Here is a 20,046-nt window from a genome sequence, read left to right on the forward strand (position 1 = left end):
TAGACAGCACGAAGGTCACTACACTGGCTGCTGCCAGTGTAGTGACCAGCACGCCATCATTTTGGCAATGTGTGTCCGCGGTCATCGAGTCTCTTTTTTAAGTGCAGGCACAATTGTGCAATAAGTTGTTTAACTTTCCCTGGGGCTCCTTGAGTGTGAATTGCTGGTAGTCCTCACACGCCCTCTTTCAGGGAACATGAAAACACGCCTGCTCCGTTTCAACTTCAACGAAACGCTTTGAAAATTTTAGAGCCGCGCCTTCTGAAACATAACTTTCGCTTAGATGCAAAAAAAAGGTCGTTTATATGAATATTTTGATGCAGATAAGAATAACGTCACCTGCATAGCTTTTATACTGCTTATTCCAGAGTGGCCGAAATCTCGCCCAAGGCGACGATGCAAACCATGAAATGATTAACGCATGTTTATCTGTAGCGCACTTCATAAACGCCAACACCCGAGCCATCGAACGTGACGCAGTCAGATGGCGCATTTGCATTAGGGAAATACTTCAGGTATTAAAACTGTGCATATGAATTTCGCCTCAGATTACCTTTGAAGTACTTTACGACGAAAAGTTAGCACGTATTATACATAAGTCATGCAACTTATGCACCAGGCATTCACAGGTTTGAAGAAGCCAGAGTTGAATGGACGGAAAGTTTATCAGCATTTACGAGACAATGAATTGAATGCGCATATCTATTCGACTCAATTTTATGCAGTGTGCCCGAAAAATAAAAGCACAAGAAAAAGCGTGCTGTCCCCGCGTGCCCAGCTGCGAGAGAGTTGCTCCATGAGGCAATCCACGTGAGGTCGACCTGGCGTTCCCCTTCTGGCTGCCGGCATCTCTTGTTTTACCAGACTTCGCATCTGCTGCGCGGATTCATCACGTCGTCTTCCTTGCAGTGAAAAACGGCTGCAAAAGCCTGCGGTAGGGAGGAGACCGAAAATCCACACATACATTGATCAATTTATCTTTATTGATTTATTTATTTACCCTCAGGGCCTTTCGGCATTAGAGAGGGGAGTGGGTTATACAACAAATAAGAAGCGAATAAATTAAGAGCTTATACACAATATTTGCTAATTATAGAATGTTAGCTGAAAGTATGATAAATATAGTAATAGAACATGACATATAAAAGTAACATTAAACAAGAAAAAAGGAATACACCAACAGTACTTCGTACAAATGTTTGCTATAATAAAGTGTTAGCTAGTGCTTTTCGAAAATTATCATTGTTAATAATGGAAACAATGTCATAAGGAAGTTCTATTCAATCTTTTGATGTATGGGGCAAAATTAGTCCAAAAAATATGTTCTGTTACATGCACTGGTTCTAACTGATTCAATGCTGATAATCAGTACGGTGAGATAAGTAATATGCTGTCGACATGAATTTTGGATGAAGAGTAGGGTGGTGATACAGCTTCATGAAAAAATCAAAGCCAGGAAATACTTCGACGTCTTCCAAGCGGTTGAAGACCCGGATTCGATTTCATTGAAGATACGCTGTTAGGGTCGGCCTGCAGGGGTACTGCTCTGCAAAGCGATTTCAGCCCGCTGCAGGTGCTTCGATCGATCCGCGGTGGCGTCGCCTTCAGAAAACCAGCGAGGACAGCGCTAACCAACCGTGAACTTCCTTTAGAGAACTTAACTACTGCGGCGTTAATCCACCATGCGCCTCGTTCGGTGAATTGGCGACTACAGGAGAAAGGCAGCTCTGGAATTTAGAGGCGCTGGACAAGGGACAACCGACGGCCTAGCGGCTGGGGTCGGGCGTGACCACCTGGCTACGGGGACGCTAGACAATGGACACCACGATGGCCGCGTTGCGAAGGTCAGCTCCGAGTGCTGCGAAGGTCGTCCGGCCTCGGAGGGGGGCAGTGAAAGTGTGTACGTGTGTGTGTGAGCCCTCCTCCTTCAAAAATGCGGGTAGTCTACGATGACGTCGAACGATGACGTCGAACGGAATGTTTATAAGCAGCTGTTTGTCGCTGCTACAGGGTGCTCGTCGTCGTGCTCTGTGCTCGTGTTCGTACTCGTGAGCTGTGTGTTGCTTTGCTGCATGCGTCGTTTTTCGGGCTCCACTTGGGAGCCACGCTATACTGTTTAATGTATCCTCTTGTTTAAAATGTAAATACTGTAACTGAACCCTCTTCACCTAGTTCCTCCCAAGTTCCTCCCTACGACCTTCAACCCCTTCAACTGGTGGCCGCGGCGAGGACGACTGCCAACTCCTACAACTGCGTGCCAGCGGTGGTATCGTCCGACAAATCTTACAACTGAATGGCAGCGGAGGGATCGGCCTACGGCTCGTAGATCGGCCTACGACTCGGAGACAGCAACGGCAGCTCACGGACTTTGGCACATGGTGACCGACCGGTATCCTGATCAATTTGGAGGCGACTTGCGATTGACCACCTCTTGCACCTGACTGGATACGGCAGAGAAGGACTGGTGATATGGTGCTGCTTCAGTGGTGAAGCGTTTGGTTTTGGCTTTAAGATTTACCAGGCTTCAATTTCGCTGTGTTTGTTGATGTGATTCGCTGGGATCTGTTACTTGTATTTTGATTTGCGTGGGTATCGCAGCAAGTATTGCTTGACAGCAGAGCCAAAGCTTAAAGTGGCGACCATGGTCCTAATGTGTTTGACGAGAGCTGACTTGTTGTGGTTGTGTGAAGAGATCGAGGTAGACGTAGAGGAGGACTTGAAGGAATCAGAGATTCGTAAAACCATTCTAGAAAGTAACACGGATTTGAAATTCATTGAAGAAATGGGTAACCGAATTCTAAGCAAAAAACGGGAACAGGAAGCAATTAGGCAAGAACAGGAAGAAATTAAGCAAAAACAGGAAAAAGCTAGGCAGGAACTAAAAAGTATTTCGCAGGAAGAAGGCCTAACAGAAGTAACGAGGCAGTACATTGATGCACTGAACAGAGATTGAAGGTTTTGAGCAGTTAATCGAGCAAAGTCAACAGCGGCTTGAGAAATCTGTAGGCTGGACGCAGCGAAAGTGGGAAGAAGTAAATAGCAGATTTCAGTCGAAAGCTGAGAAGAGTAGAAGTACCTGTAAGATTATCAGCACGTTCATAGGTGAACTCAAAGTGCTAGCAGCTAAGGATGCCTTAGGGGCAACAGAGGCCGTTAAAGGCCGTAATGAGAGCGACGAGGTGCTGTGCCAACAGAGCACTGTAGAGACAGCTAGGCCAGCTGTGAATGAATTGGCACAGTCACCGCGCGTGTGCCTCGCATGTAATGTTAGCGAGGTCGTTAGCGAGGTACAGAATACTGCTGACCCGACAGATGCGGGCACCCATGTCGAGCCAGATCTGCGTGCCGAAGTGGAGTGCGAGCTGGACGATGCAGTTGAGGGCACTTCTCAGGATTGCGAGCTCCATAGCTCAAGGCAAGACAACTGCATTGTTCAGGGATCGGTGCAGCTCTCCGGCAGTCTAGGTAGCCGAGAAAGGGATGATATTGTTAACTATCATTCGGACTGTGCGCGTGAGACAGCGATCGAGACCGACGGGCTGTGTGCCGAGGCACAGCGTGAGCTGGGCGATGCAGTAGAGGGCAATTCGCAAGAGTGCGAGTTGCATAGCTCGAGTAAAGCCGGCAGCATTGTTCCAGATTCGGTTGAGCTGTCCGCCAGTCGAGGCAGAGAGAGTGTTGATTAAAATAAAAATCAAACAGACTGTGTGGGTAGGAGACTGATCCGGGCCGACGAGATGTGTACCGGCCAGCACGAGGCGCGAGAGGGCCGCATGAAAGTGATGGCGAGGAAACATCGCTGTCGAAAGAAGCGCTGTAAAGATCGGAATGCGCTGGCTAATGTAGCGCAGCCAAAGACGGCGACAGGCGCAAAAAGGCAGGGCGCGAAGAAACGAAAGGTGCGGTCGTCGTTGACGATGTTGGCGCATCAAAGACGTTCGAGCCACCGGTCAAAAATAGATCGAGAAGCATGTTCTGCACGAACGCGGACAAAGGGCACGGGGCAGTTATGTTCCTCGTCGTTCCGTCGTTCTTTTCGGAGTGCAGCATGTAGTGCGAAGGAGCGCATGGTGGCAAGCCGAGACGAAGTGGAAGGGAGTCGTGACGCGGTCAGTCGAGATCGTGATGAAAGCATGGCGCCAGGACGCAAATTGGCCATAAACTGTAACGTGTTGAAGGAGCTGATAGTCTGTCGGCCCTATTGTTGTTCCTGGATAGCCAGAATAGCTTTCGAACCGCGACCACCTCGAGTACGGCTCAAAAGTATGAGTCAGACGTAAACGTTTGGAAGGGAAGGCCAAGAGAACTTCCGTAGAAGGAAAAGGAGTTTTTTGTTTTTATGTTTTAATTTTGAGCATTTGGAAAATTTTCGCGAATTGAGACTAATTTCTTTCAATATTTAAGGTATGAGCTCAGTGTTTTTGTTCGAGAAGCTCCGAGATTGGAAAGATGCGTTTTAAGTGCACATGTAGTTTCGCGAGGTGTTAGTTAATGAGTAGATAGGCTTTCTTTTTGTGCGAGTGTGAGTAACCTGAGCGTCAAGGTTATCGCTGAGAGGCCTATGGTAACGCCCAGGTGTGTTAATTAACCTTCTATCTTTTATAAGTGTATTTGAATTTTCTAAGGTTGAGCGCGTAGATTTCAGTAAGTGCATCATTTGCACTGAGAAGCGTTCTTAGTTCCTTTGGCGCGTCTCCTGTGTGGACGGAAGGAAGCAGGTTTATGACTGGGTTGCTCGTGTGTGTTGAGGGCGGCCGTGTTCTGACTTCTCTAATAAGCGTGCGTGGAACGAGTTATTAGCAGACGCATTTTTAAGGGTTCTGCGGTGTGCGAGAGTTACGCAAGGTAGTTGTTCGTTTAAGGAACGTGTCCAGTATGAACTAGAGAAAGACACGTGATTAAGCGTGATGGAATGTTTGTGTGCGACACAAGCATGTGTTCTGAATAGAGACCACAAAGCTAGCGCGATTGTGATTACGTACCTGTAAAGTTGGCCAGACTGTTCAGTGGCACCAGTACGTGCGATAAGTACGCCACTGCGATAGGGTAACAACAGGCTGTTCGCGAACTTGGGCTGCTTGGGTTCGGGTATTGGTGGCTGAGAGCCTTCAGTTTAATTCTGCGTAAACCTTTACTCTTGCTCAGTGCGACGGTCAGGTTTGGTCGAACTTAGGGGGAACGTGGACGCTCGCTTTGGCAGCACAAAATTTTGGCGGCATAATTTGGGATTCCCAGTTGAGTGGCTTGCATATAAATTTTGATAGGAAGCCTGGTGGGTTAACAGCTAATTCCGGGCGTTTGCACGCTGAGTGGTATTGTGTTGCCGGGATCGACTCTTCTGTGCTGGTTGTTGTGAGATGATTACAGGCATTTCATGTGCGCAGGGGTTGCAGAGAGCAAAGCCATCTTCTTGCTTGCCAGCGATTCTCTTCCTGCCCAGCGGTTGTCAGCACTGGCCAGGCGAGGTTTTCCGGGCCATGGAGGATCTGTTAGGATCGGCCTGCAGGGGTACTGCTTTGCAAAGCGATTTCAGCCTGCTGCAGGTGCTTCGATCGATCCACGGTCGCGACGCCCTTCAGAGAACCAGCGAGGACAGCGCTAACCAACCGTGAACTTCCTTTGTAGAACTTGACTACGGCAGCGTTAATCCACCATGCGCCTCTTTCGGGGAATCGGCGACTACAGGAGAACGGCAGCTCTGGAATTTAGAGGCGCCGGACAAGGGACAACCGGCGGCCACGCGGCTGGGGTCGGGCGTGACCACCTGGCTACGGGGACGCTAGACAATGAACACCACGACGGCCGCGTTGCGAAGGTCAGCTCCGAGTGCTGCGAAGGTCGTCTGCTCTCGGAGGGGGGCAGTGAAAGTGTGTACGTGTATGTGTGTGAGCCCTCCTCCTCCAAAAAGGCGGGTAGTCTACGATGACGTCGAACGGAGTGTTTATAAGCAGCTGTTTGTCGCTGCTACAGGGTGCTCGTCGTCGTGCTCTGTGCTCGTGTTCGTACTCGTGAGCTGTGTGCTCGTTTGCTGTATGCTTCGTTTTGCGGGCTCCATTTGGGAGCCACGCTATACTGTTGAATGTATCCTCTTGTTTAAAATGTAAATACTGTAAATAAAGCCTGTTCACCTAGTTCCTCCAAGGTTCCTCTCTACGACCTTCAACCTCTTCAACTGGTGGCAGCGGCGAGGACGACCGCCAGCTCCTACAACTTTATGCCAGCTGTGCGATCGTCCGACAAATCTTACAACGCTCACACCACGGTTTAGTTCCAAAGAATAAAACGAGTGGCGTTGTTCTTTATTAGTTCAAGGGATTGTATTAGGTTTTCATGAAAGGGATCCCATATAGCTGCCGCGTATTCTAATTTTGGCCGTAACAGGGTCCTATAAAGTAATAATTTTAAAGGAGAGGGAGCACGAGAAAAGTTATGGCGTAAGTAATCCAGCAAGTGGTTCCTTGGTTAATTACATATCCGACGCGATGACAGGAACGACTCCTGCTTTTTGGACAACTTGAGAGACAAACAGGATCCGCCTCCATCAGCGACTGTCCCTTACCTTGGAGTTCATGAGAGCCACGTTGAACCGCGCGGCCACCGACAGCGTCCGCTCTCCGCCGCTCGAAGTTTGGGCGTCCCCTGGTCGCGCTCCGTGTTCACAGTGCGCGACCGCATAGTTGATAAAAAACAATTCCAGGGAGTTCTTGCCAGCCAGCTCAGGAATGTTCGGACCATCGCGCAGCTCAGGGTACTGGAGGGAAAGAGGAGTAACGCTATCTCGTTAAAGTGCAAACGTCATTCCCGATCCTGCCACTCCAAAGACTTAGCGAACTGTAAGGCTGGCTTGAGAGAAAGCGAATGCGGTGATCGCGACAATAACGAGGTTTTCAAATATTGCACTGCGAGAAAATGCACACAGTCCACACTAAAACTTGTGGACCACTGTATAGGCAGAATAGAATAATATCTCCACCGACCCACAACACTGCTTAGTATCGAAGCTTTTCTCCTGTACTATATAGCATGTGCGAAGGCTTGTCACTACCATCCCACGGCACGGCCATATACTGTCCGAAAATTCACCGTTTTTACATATACTGTCATCTGTAGGCTGAGTGGCTGTACAATTTAACAACCGATCGTTTAAGTACACTCCTGGAGTGCCAAATAACATTCCAATGTTCGCCATTACTCTGGTGTGTGCAAAGATATGTCCCGGCCATCCACCGGCACAGTCACTTCTGACCAAAAAATTCTGCGTTTTCGCAGATCCTCTAGTCTGTAGATTGTGGTGCTGTCTGCCCTATTTAACGCCAGAATATTCTGGTATTCTGCCGTGCCAATTAACATTCCAATATTCACCGGTACTATAGTGTGTGCGTAGATTCGTCACTACCATCCACTGGCACAGTCACTTACTCTCCGAAAATTCAACGCTTTCTCAAATCCTGTAGTCTGTAGATTGTGCCGTTCTCTGCGCAATTTAACCACAATACGTTTATGTACACTCATGCAGTACCAAATAACATTCCAATATTCACCGGTGTTATAGTGTGTGCGAAGCTTCGTCACTACCATTGTTCAGTTGTCGTTGGTGGGAAAACTGAAAACTTATGTTCCAAATTTTATCTCGTACCATGTCTTTTATTTCTTCTTTTTTTTTTGCTGAACAGCTTGGCTAATGTTAGCTAGTATTATATCACCCCTGTCGTGTGGAAGTGAAATTGTTGCTAGTCCACGCGTTCCTTCGCTTAACGTTTCATATCCCAAACTTTTTCTTATCTTTCTCAGAGGAAAACATTCGAAATGCTGCTAAAAGGACTTGTATGCGAACCTATAAGATTCCGTATTGCTGTTAAGCCATTTGCCACCCCAGAATCGCAGACTCGTGAAATAAACCTAAAACCGCCAGCGAGCGTGTAAATATATCCTTATGTTCGCGCTAACATGGCAGGCGAAATCGTCTTTCATTTTCTCGCAGTCTGTAAAATAGCCGATACAGCAGAGATGGCGACTTCAATTTCTGCACTTGAATTATTGCAGCCGCATGGAGTGGTCTCGACGGTTCACCTTCGTCAGGAACTCCATACGCTGTGCATCATTTCCATAGCCAAAGTAAAGGGCATGCTGGCGCATTCTTAGCGGACGGCCACGCATCACGACCACGCATCAAAACCGGGATTTGTAGCGTTCAAGCATCGCGTTCGGGTTTGCGAGATTGGATTCGCCATGTTGTTAAGTCGTGACAATTGGTTAGTGGACGTCAAGCGCTCCCATAAGTATTTTGCATATGCTCGTCTTAAAATTAAACGCAATTATGCTTTTCAAAGTTAACCGCAACGGTTTTCAAGAACATGCTCAAATGCACTATCTGAAGAGGCGCTACGGCTGTGGTTTCCAACAACAAAATTTGGCACTACCAATTAGATTGCCACCGCCTCCATATGCGTCTCTATTGTTTGTGTGGTTTATGCAGCGTTCATTGTCGTGTAAGTCACAGAGGCAGAGGGAACCATCACTTCTACAAAACTCACGCTGAATAAAAACAGGTAGACGCGCGCAAAAAAAGAACGAGATGACGTATAGACAGACACAGATGCACAGACATGCGACACAAAGGCAAGCAGACGCAGAGAATGACAGTTGAGGGGACGGACGGACAGAAAGACAGACAGACGCATGGATGGTCGGTCAAACATATAACTGCGACCAGCTTGTTCTAAGGTAAGCAACAATTATCACTTGCCATAAGTAGAAATTCGCGCGCCTTGATATAATCATACACCGACTTTCCTTTCTACTATTCTGATAACTACGTTTTATATTAATCCACGTGGCGGGCGTTTCAACTGCAATACATTATGATCTCTTTCCTTGTCTAGTATGTTCAGTGTCTATAGGAACTACACTGCAATGATTTCGGCTCAGCATTTTTCATCGCTCACATGCACCACCGATCAGCTTCACCTGCGTTTTCAGTCGTCAGCCAGCAATAGTCTGTCTTCAGGAACAGTACCTTCCCTTCAGCGATATTGCGTAGAAAACATCGCCGATGATTTTCAGCGCAAGCAATGTAAGTTTGTAAGACGCTATTTACGGTGTGCTTTTTTTACAGGTGTAACCTTTCATCAGTGGTTCTCTCATTACCATGTCGCGGAAGAACGCAATAATCCAACTTGATCAGCGCTGTGCACCTTGTTTGATAGAGTGGGTTTGGTGCCTCAATCAATAAAACATAAAACTTAAACGCGAGACATTTCTGCCAAGCTTGTACACAATGCAAGCAAAAATTAGGCATCAGAAGTATTAGGCTCGAGGGAAAGCAATTTATCATGAGATAAGAACTGTCAAGTTCCTCTACCGATAGGCGCAGGATGAGCAAAAATAATAAAGCGACAAAGCACGGTTATATAACTTGGATTAAAGTGCACCTTATCCGGCGACCGCTTGAAATCTTCTAATGTAGGCGGTCGTTATGTACGGACAGGTTGCCGTTGATGTAAGTAGTGGCAATGTCCAGCGCCGGCTGGGCAGCGGAACAGCGCACCTCCGCTGTGGCCACGGTAGCTTGGAGCGTTTCGTCTCTATAGGTCGAGCCCATCGAATGATCCTCCTTTATTGGCTGTCCTTGCGAATGGTCACCTTAGCTTCGCTACAGTTAGAGTGGCAGCTGTACGTGACGCAAGTTACAATTAACACACTGCAGCAAGAATTCTCCAAATTTGATGGCTACAAGCAAAATTGCTAGTGTGTGATGAGGATACTTGGGACATGCCGGTGACTATACATGATTCACGTGCCTTATCTATAGCGGTCATTACCATTCACACAGGTCCACTTTCGTCACATATGTTCACGAAGGCTCTGCATGTTTCAAATACCAGAGCTTTAAGTCTAAATAGCGATTATCTAAAATACCAGAGTTGTTTAAAGAAGATGTGTTTAATACCAGGCTTGTTTACGATACCGTAGGTTGTTTCGCGAAAATTTTGAACGAATTGCCAGATCTCCCCGAGTACCATATTGTGCAATATATTATACGCAACTCATACTCAAGCTTTATGCGATGATTGTGCACGTGCGAAGCACTCTTGCAGGATTCGCAGGTGTTTTTCGACCCATTACATTCATGCTGTGCTGTCGGTCTCCATCGAGTTACAAAACTACGTACGCCATGTTCATTTTCGACTAGACGGGCTTTCCTCATTTCAAGGAATTCTTGCAAACGTGGTTGGCATACTTTCCAGCAAAAGTGAATCACCTTGGCGAGGTAGGTCCTGTAGAGTTCGAAGAGAGGCTCCACAGCCGCCGCGTCGAAGAACAGCTCGTCGGGCAAGCGGGGCCCTGCCTGGCGGTAGCCGGTCAGGTTGGCGTACAGCTCGGCCAAGCAACGGGTCGCGTTCTCTCTGTGCCCAGGCATGGAGCGAGCGTCTTCCGCAGAGTCCTGCGGGCCATTGACTACGTCCAGCCCCCACCGCTGGCTGCTGGCCACGACGCTCAGTAGTGCTCGGACCACATCCGAGCCGACCACGGGCACGAGAAGCGGGTCGAGGCCCACCAGCATCGCCGACAGGAAGGACACCAGGCTCGGCGAAACGAGCAGCGCGTTGCGCGCCTCGAAGTAGTCGACGCGTGGCTTGACACGCAGCGCTGGCCACCGCGTCTCCAGGTTCTCCTCAGGTCGGTGCGGGTTGTTCCAGTAGAGGTCACTGGTCTCCTTCTGCTGGGCGATGTACTCTTGCAGAAAGGTGGGCTTGTTCGGCGATCTGGGCGACGGGGTGGTAGGGCTTCCCGAACTCTCGCTCTGCGATGCGCAGCAATAACGTTTTCAGTAAGCACCACGGACAAGTGACCGATGGGCGTCTTCGAAACTGGCGAAATAATTCCGTCTGTATTTTCTTCTAGCGGCCAAGCGTGACAGAGAAACTATTGCTTAAGAGTAGCGCTAGAGAAAGGGTTGCGGCTCCTTTGCAAAACCACGAGTTGATTCAATCAAATATCCATGACGACACAAAAGATGTTGCATTTTCGGTAGTAACTTGACGCGCATAAAACAAATAGATACGCGAATAGGTAGATAAATGCTCTGTATAGTCAAAATAACGAAGATTACGCATGCAATAAAATTTCTATGTGGTATTCGGCGGAAAAAGTTATTCGCATCCAACTACATATTGAGGTATAGTAATTATTCTACAAAAAATATTACTTATCTTTTAAATCCTGTTAGCAATTAGTCTTTTCCCTGGAATGGATAGTTTAAAGCCTACAATGGTTACTCCAATTGCGTTACTACAAATAAAATATTTGTCTAGGTGGACAAATATTCAGATTAACCAAATTCTTAGTTGCAAACATTATATCACATGCCTGTCATTGAATCTTCCTCAACGTCGTTTTACGTGTTTCCTACGTTTCAAACAGGCGTCATGAATTGAATTGCCTGACATCAAATAATTCGTTCCATTCACGTGGTTACGTACGCGCCACCCTGAAAGTCTGCTTTCCATCAAACCCCTACGCTACGTAGAAGTTTGGCGTTAAACTACGTGCCTTCTCACATACCTATTTTTTACGAGCTTGTTCTGATTTCCATTTTGTTAAACAGCCATTCTACCTCATGGTGACTTCAACTGCATCGGTTAAACACAACTTTTCGTCCAGCAAGGAAAAGCCTGATGGCTGCTGTGTGACGTCATAGGGAGGGTTTCATAGTGAGCCGCACTTCCCGGTGCCGCATGCGTAATCAGATGAATGGAACAAATACTGTCACGTTAGTTCTTTCGCTCTAGATGGCCATATTGAATTTTAGCAAGACATAACCGCAGTTTTACGATTATTTTATTATACTTTCCAATATCAACATGTATCCTAAATTTTACAGCTACAATGCTAAATACTCTTATCAAAGGGTGTATCATATATGATACACAAAGAAAAACATGTAGCATAACAGAAGCAAAAGATAGAAAACGAAATATTTATATAGAATATACCTGCTTTCTTCGAAATACACAACTCTAGCACTGCAAATGAATTCTGAGCATTTTTTTAATATTTATCTTCTCAGCTCATCACGCAAACTACAGAAGAGTTCACAAACAGAGCCTGTATTCACACACACAAAAAAAGAAAGGTCATGCGATGGAATTGTTTCTAAGAGCAAATTCGAGCCAGTCCTCATACTGGGCATAGTATAGAGGCCGATTATATAATCTCCTTGGAGGAGCTGGCCTGCAAGTAAGAAAGGACACTTGCAAACAAAGAACGCTTTGCGAATTTGGCCCTATAGATTATTCTCAGAATTCTAAGCTGCAAATTAGCACGCGATAAATACCGGGCGTTTTGTCTAGTCTTTAGCAGACTGGTATGTATTCATATATTACCATTTTCTGGTTGAAATTTCAGGCAATCACCTATTTGTTTATGTCAGCGGCGCAAATGTTAAGAAGAAAAACCCGAAACGGACTAAAAGAGATCCACTCTTCTCCCCGTCCTAACCTTTGCGTCATTAGCATCGACAGCTACGCAACAACTAGCCCAACGCCGCTCCTTGCTAATCAATAATTGCTTTGTCATGTATGATACAACATGCAGCTATACAGTTTCTTCTTTTTTTCGTGGAGATGTTTGTTTGTTGCGAAAAAATAAATTCAATGGCAAAACCTAATGTTTCTCAGGGCTTCGCGGTTTCTCAGCACCATTATTGGTGCTGCATATAAGCCAGAAAGTGCAAAGGCCAGCACTGCTTACGATAAAAACGCACGTGGGGTACACTGTTCCAAAAGCTAATACCAGCAGGAGTCACAAATGACTACCAGTGGATTAGAAAGGAGGTTTGGAGGTTTTTTTTTAGACTATCATCATGCTGCTATAATTTATGATATTGTTACGGGGAGAAAATATATGCATTTACAATATTTTACAAGGTTGTAGCTCAGTAGCCAGGGCAACGCCATCTCCCGATCATCGAGACACTTCAACCTCCTCTGCACCTCCCAACGCCCTTTTGTCCAAACCGGCACAAATACGTACGTTAAAATATATATATATATATATATATATATATATATATACACATATATATGCCTCGAGGTGCGCCCGTGACGTGGCGTCACCACCACTGGCAATGTTAGTTTAGGCACCGTTACGCTGCTTCAGGCAACAGATCCCGGATCTTTGGATGAACGGGCCATTTGACGTTTTCGCATCGAAACACCAAGTGCCGTGAAGTAATAGCTGAAGAAATTTTATGCAAATAAGTTCAATTAAATTCATACGCTAACTCTATCAAGATCAATGGAACTCCATCTGAAGCTCGGACTCCGCAACTCACAGTGATTCAATCTGGTGTTAGCTTAAACCAATGATGCCTGCATTACGAAACGCTACGTGTGGATGTGATGAACAGGCGAAGATATGATAATTGCACGCTTATATCGATCAAGAAACCATTCAGACAATATTTTATCCCCCGGGCAAAGAGACCGGAGGACAGGTAATTTTAATGGCTCGAATGGAACGGCCCGTCTCAAATCACAAACTAGAAAAATAGAGAGCTAATCAGTGCATTCATATGCACTGATAACCTTAAGGTCGCGTCGAGATGTGAAACCAAGAAAATTATTGAATAGATGACATGACTGCGTGCGTGTGGCGCTTTTGCCTTACCTTCCTCCTCCGATTTCCTCCTCACGCCCTCTTCGCTGTCGCTGTTTCATCCTTCGCTGTGGACGTTCGCTCGGTCACGCCGAGGGACGCTGACGAGGGTAAAACTGGAAGCAGCGCGAAGAAGACGCGGGCAACAACCGAAAACCCACAGAACAGGACGAGCGCTGTACTGCCAACTCTACTGCGCTGTACTGCCAACTGTACTGCCAGTTAGCAATACAGCACTCGTCCTGTTGTGTTTGTTTTCGATTGCTGTCCTCGTCATCTTCGCGCTGTTTCAAGTTTTGCTCAATATGAACTGACTCGCTGAAATCAAGTTGTTGCCCACGAGGGATGCCTACGCTAAACGCATAGACGGGTGCCTAAGAGCTGCGCTCTCAAACGTTGGAAGGTGATTCAACCTCTAGTAGATCAAAGACATCGTGTTCTTTGGCGAGTTGTGGATGGTAATGAAACGGAGTCAATGCAAATGGCACTTTGTCGCATCGCCACTCACGTGAGTTGGGTATAATCTTTACTGCGCTACGTTATCGGCCGACATTTTTACAATACACTGTGCACGGCATCGGTACACGAAGAGGCCGAAAACCGAATGCCGGGCGCGGAAAAAGGGAGAAACTCACTAAACATACATTGTGTTTTAAGAGAATTCATGTAGCCGGAGAAGGTTTAAACTGACTTTTCAGTTGCAAGATGTCATGCCACTACATCAAGAAACATCACTGAAGCGACCGAATGCCAGGAGCCCGTAATGAACTCGATGCAAGCCGCCCATCCTGCGACCCGCTTAGGCGCGTCAATTTGTGCGCGCGCTGCGGATGACTAGCACATAGTCCTCGCAAGCGTAATAACGGTATGAGTAGTATTGAAAAGACGAACTTATTTGCTTGCATGGAAACGTTATTTGTGTAATCAGAAGATAGCCTGAAACACTTGTCAGTGAAACTTAAGTAAAGGCGTTAGCTCTGCATATCGTACTATGGTGGTGAAGAATTCTAATGGTATGAATGCTATGTGAATTGCTTGTGCAAACCTATTTACCAGAGGGAACATATGCCGTCTTTGGATGTACGCATTAATTTCATTCGCTTTCAAAAGCAATGATTCTCGCTGTTGTGCTTTAGTACATATACTAGGCTCGCCAAAGTTGGGGTCAGTGAGCATGCCTGTGTATAGCAGTTTTTCTGATGCTAAAATAGGGTAAGCCCGTTTCGAAAGTTCGTGGTATGCCTGTATTCAAAGCTTAGAATTAGCGTAACCTTCACCTAATCCGTTAACGTGTTTCTGCGGACAATCTCACGTTACCCTAAACTGCTGACAACGTCTGCGTCGACTGCGAAAACTGTTTGCGTGCACCTCTTTAAAATTATCCCTGTTTTCTTCAGAACGTTTTTACTGATCGATCGTTTGATAGAAGTCGCATCGATACCACCTCGATTGAGCGTGGTACCCTGAGAGCTTCTCTATACCACGCTTAACCGTTTTGAAGCATGAGTGCCCCGAACGAACGGTGCTTGTTAACGAAAGCGTGAAAAAACTACCAAGCACCTTTTCTTGCTAGGATAAACTGAATTCCAATACTAGAGCGGGTTTTTAGCAGGCAGGTAATTCATACTTCAAAATGGAAGCGTCAAACATTGCTGAATAATACCTAGCAACCTTGTTTTGCTGTATAAGGTCTACATTGCCTGTGTGTCTAGTTGTCTGACCAGAACTGCTACGCCTCAATTAAGCCTGTGTAGCATAGCTTATGATTACTTATAGCCGTGTGCTTTTATCGAACATTATTCTTTTGTCAGCAAATCTGCTGACATAGAACTTTCCTTCTGTCCTGTTCCTTTTTTATTTCGTTATAACTGCCGCAAATATCCCCCTAATACAAAGTCCTTTACTGAATTCTTGCACTGTATTGTTTATTAAAGAGCAGTACTACAACCGAGGACGGCAATTCTAAGGATCTGAAGTCGGCCAACATTTTCGGAGCTTCAGTCCTAATGATCTGCAACTAAACAGTGCTAACATAGTTCACTTCTGTGCCGTCCTGATAACGCTGGAAAAGAGCAAAAGCAAAGAAAAAATAATCTCCCTTAATGCTAACTTCTGTCACTAGCAGGTGTGCTCAAATCGCGCCAGCAGGCGTCAGGGCACAAGCCAACAGGCTTTGTGAGAAGACAGTTCAACTACTGTGTCACTGAAGGAACAGCAATACCTGTCTTCATCGACTCTGCGTCATATGTGCTCTAACATAGACAGACCACTTCCAGACAGTATATGCGACGCACTGTCCTATACTGTACCTAATATTGCCGACCATCACTGAAACCAACGCACTGAATAAACAATATTACCTTATATACCGTGTAATACTTCACTTCTAGCGCCAGGGCATCTTGAAATGCACGAAAAAATTATGTTATTCATGTCCCGCCGCTATCTTGATGCCATGGTTTCGAGCTTCCCAGCTGCCGCTGTCAAAGTGGCACTAGCCCGGCTACTGAATACCGCAGTGGGAAAAGCTCTGTAGAGAACGAATGCCTCCATCTGTACATGCTAATGTCACGGGGCGGGTTTCCTCATGATCCATCCTGCAGTATTACGGCGTCGAGAAGCTACCGCCACTTAGTTGCCGAATGAAGTTCTGAAAGCGCACTTGCCGACCCCGTGTCCCGTGCCTGTGTGAGCGACCGGAAAGTGTCGACGCTGGCCAGTGCAGCTTCATAGTAGCGCGACAGATGTTCGTCGCTCTGCTCGGGCTCCGCGAGGAACACCACACGCAACGTGTCCAACCTCTGCAGCGCCATCCACAGCTCGACGCTCGTCATCCGCGCTGTGCGGTTACGCAGCAGGGCAGACACCTGATCTCGCGCTCCGTCCACCAAGGCGCGCACGGCGCCCTCGTACCTGCACCCGAGAAGCACCGCTGATTGGGTTATGCGAAACTCATGGCGCCACTTCACCCGATAGACTACAGCAACGAGCCCACGAACATGCTTCGTTTAACCAGCTTACGGTATAGGCAGGGTTATCATGAGAACAAATGTGTGGACACAAATGTGCGCATAGATACAAATTCGTGACGCCATCGGTTGAAACACCATTCCACATTCGCCGCCATGGTCATGAGTGGCGCTGGTTAACACATATAAATAAATGCCCAAGAAGGGGGACGTGGGAACAGTCACCGACGTAGCTAAATTAGTAGAGCGACGCCCGCTTAATAAGGAGGGTGTCGGTTCGACTACCAAGACCGGCAAATTGTTCGTTTGTCTAATTTCATTTCCTTTTGCCTTACAATCTCTACATATAAGTTAAAAAGAACGCAATAAATAATTTTCTCTGTACACTCCTTCGCTTCCTTAACTGCTGGCTTCACAAGTTGTCACTAACACAGGTCTGTCCATTTGGCTCCAGCATACCTATACGAGGTCTTTTAGAAAAGTGTCCGACCTGTAGCCGAAGAAAAAAAAAACTTGCATAACTGGAGCGTTGGAAACCTAATCACACTCAAAGTAGTCTCCTTGGGACTCCACACACTTCTCCCAGTGGTGCTGCCATTGTTGGAAGCGTTCCTAGAAGACCTCTTTAGGAATGGAGTTTAGCTGAGCTGTCGTTGTAGCCATAATGTCCTCTCGTCTGAAATCGCGCTCCTTTGAATGACTTTTTGATTTTGGCGAACAGCCAGAAGTCGCAGGGGCCATATCAGGCGAGTAAGGAGCCTGTTGAGCTACATGTGTCTCGTTTTTGTCTGTATAAAGTGCGAGCACTGTGCAGGAGCATTGTCGTAATGGATGCACCAATTTACTGTTGACCACAACTCTGGTCTCTTGCGTCGCACAGCACCAGGTAGGTGACGGAGGACATCCCTGTAGTACTCTGGTGATTGATTGACCCTGTGTTGCGTACTCGTGGCGTACCACACCGCGGGAGCCAAAGAAAGCAGTCAGCATCACTTTGACGTTGCTGCGCACTTGGCGGGCCTTTTTTGGTCTTGGTGACGTGAAATGCTTACACTGCGACGTCTGGGATTTGGTTTCCGGGTCGTACCCATACACCCAAGGCTCGTCACCAGTGATTACGGTGTTCATGAAGTCGGGGTCACTGTTTGTGGAATCCAGCATGTCCTGTGAGACTTCAAAACCAAATTGCTTTTGATCCACCGTGAGCAGCTTTCGGCACGAATTTCACCGCAACTCTCTTCATGGCCAAATCTTCGGTCATAATGGAATGTGCAGAAAAAGTGCTGATGCCCACCTCTTCCGCCATTTCTCGGATAGTCACACGACGGTCCCACATCACCACAGCGTTCACTTCGGCAATGACCTGGTCATTTCGGCATGTTGATGGCCGACCGGAGCGTGGCTCGTTCTCCACCGATGTGCGGCCGTCTTTAAACCGGTTGCACCACTCCTTAATCTGTGTATTGCTCATAGCATCTTCACCGAAAGCCGTCTAAATCTTCCGAATAATTTCCACTTGGCTGTCGCCCAATTTCTAGCAAAATTTGATGCAGTAGCACTGCTCCAGTCGCTCCGCCATTTTCCTTGCAATAAAAAACCGACGAGAGCACAGCGCACTACCTCACTCAAATGCTGCGTCCCAGTGACCGACGCCATCGGCACGCGGGAAAAAATTCACGCATGCGCACGAAGGCTCAAGGTCGGCTTATTGAAGCGCGCTTGTTTCTATTTGTGAGGTGTTCGCAAAAAAAAAAAAGAACAGTTCGGATACATTTCTAACAGACCTCGTACAATAGCGGATTGCAGGCTCACACCGTAACAACCTGCGAAGAAAAATCGACAGGATTTTTATGACGGCAGTGTCAACAGCAAGGCAATTATTTCTGTGAAAAATACCAAAAGTGACGAATAAACACAATTAATTTCCAAAAGCTGAATTTAGTAATTTTTTCGTTCGTAGGTGCTGCTTGAAATGAGTCTACCGCTTTCTCAAAGAGCGTCCGGTGCCAGAATTGGCTTTAATTTGATGCTACGAACAAGCCTAGTGTTATAGCATTTTGTGAATATGGGCCCAGGATTTCTAAGGATGCCTTAAAGCGTTTCTATGCCAGAGGCAAGCATCGTTGTTATAACTAGGCGCGCAGGACTGACTTGTAGCCGTTTCCATCGCCGCTGTCGCGACTGACCGCCTGGCGGGCCAGAGAGAGGGCACCAAAATGGTAGGTTCGGGCCAGCAGATGAACGCACGCCTGCAGCTCTTCGGGCACCTGCGTTATTTCCGACAAAAGCTCTGGGGCATCCCTGCTATGCACTTGTCATATACCTATGACTACAGCACCTGCACTCCGTCCAATATGAGGCCGCGGTATTCACCACAAGTATTCTAAAGCAAGCCAGAAGATCGCGGGATAGCGATGAAGAACTTATAAATTTGGGCACCCAAGGAAAGCCCAAGGCCAGAACCTCCGTTACGGCAAAGATCCGTGTATCTGCACGGAAGAAGACAAGGCTCATTGCGGATACGTTGGTTCTAGCTTAATACTTCCCTTGCATGGCTACGCTGGATGTAAAGTTCAGGTTGATAAATACCTTGTTGTTGCTCCATGTGACCAAACACAGATTAAGCTATTGCACCTTCTTTACTTTAAATGTTTCCGCAGAAATAGGTATAACAGAGAAGCCATAGTCCTGTATATTCTCAAAGCACCGCAAAATGTTGTGCAGTGCCTTAGTTCATCAGCTAACAGCCGTTTTAGCATTAGCGATGACATAAGGATTATCTAGATTGCCAGAACACTATAGCAATCGCTAGACGCGCAGTTTCTTTTATCTACGTACTTGTAGTAGATGCTGATGTTTCGTAGTAAACAAGTATGCTATATAATATGACGTTGTTATATTGACAATAAACAAGCACAGTGGTAGAACGCAAGTCACGAAACTAACTGTGTAGTGGGTGAACAATTGCCCAGCAAAGCAATTAACAATTAACGCAATTATTGCGGTGAGCATACTCGTTGATTAAAACTTTCTGGGCAAGTTGGGGCATACTTGAGCTGAAAATTTCAACAGCGCTAACACAAGCATCCACAAAGGAACAAGGGCGAGATACAAGCTCTTGTTTCTCGTCCTAGTTCCTTTATGGATGCATGTGTTAGCGCTACTATAATTTTCAAATCAAGCATACTCGCTGATCGTCGACGATCTGACGTGCGGGCCAAGCACGGCCGTAGGAAACGTCCATAGAAAACTTCCACAACCGTACAGCTACGGCGATCGACATGTGGCGACCGCCCTTTCTGAGTTTTAGGGCTCTTCTCCGCTTGTTCACGCAAAGGTGCAGAGAAAGCCACGATCTAATGGCTATGAAAGAGATGGCGATGTAGTGGATTTGCCGCCCCATGTCGCACGCCCATTT

At 46.8% G+C, this 20,046-nt stretch overlaps 1 protein-coding gene across 1 annotated transcript; it reads right to left on the minus strand.

Annotated features, from left to right (window-relative positions):
* Positions 1-701: 701 nt before the first annotated feature.
* On the minus strand, positions 702-19,142 carry LOC126528428 (uncharacterized). Its single transcript, XM_072284577.1, has 6 exons — positions 19,068-19,142; positions 18,780-18,895; positions 16,326-16,572; positions 10,262-10,804; positions 6,560-6,751; positions 702-929 (listed from the first exon to the last, which is right to left on the minus strand). The coding sequence occupies exons 1-6, from the start codon at positions 19,140-19,142 to the stop codon at positions 858-860; spliced, it is 1,245 nt and encodes a 414-aa protein (XP_072140678.1). The 3' UTR covers positions 702-857.
* Between the last annotated feature and the right edge of the window lie 904 nt (positions 19,143-20,046).

The sequence above is a fragment of the Dermacentor andersoni genome, chromosome 9 (assembly GCF_023375885.2).
Source record: "Dermacentor andersoni chromosome 9, qqDerAnde1_hic_scaffold, whole genome shotgun sequence".
In the NCBI taxonomy this organism is placed as follows: Eukaryota; Metazoa; Arthropoda; class Arachnida; order Ixodida; family Ixodidae; genus Dermacentor; species Dermacentor andersoni.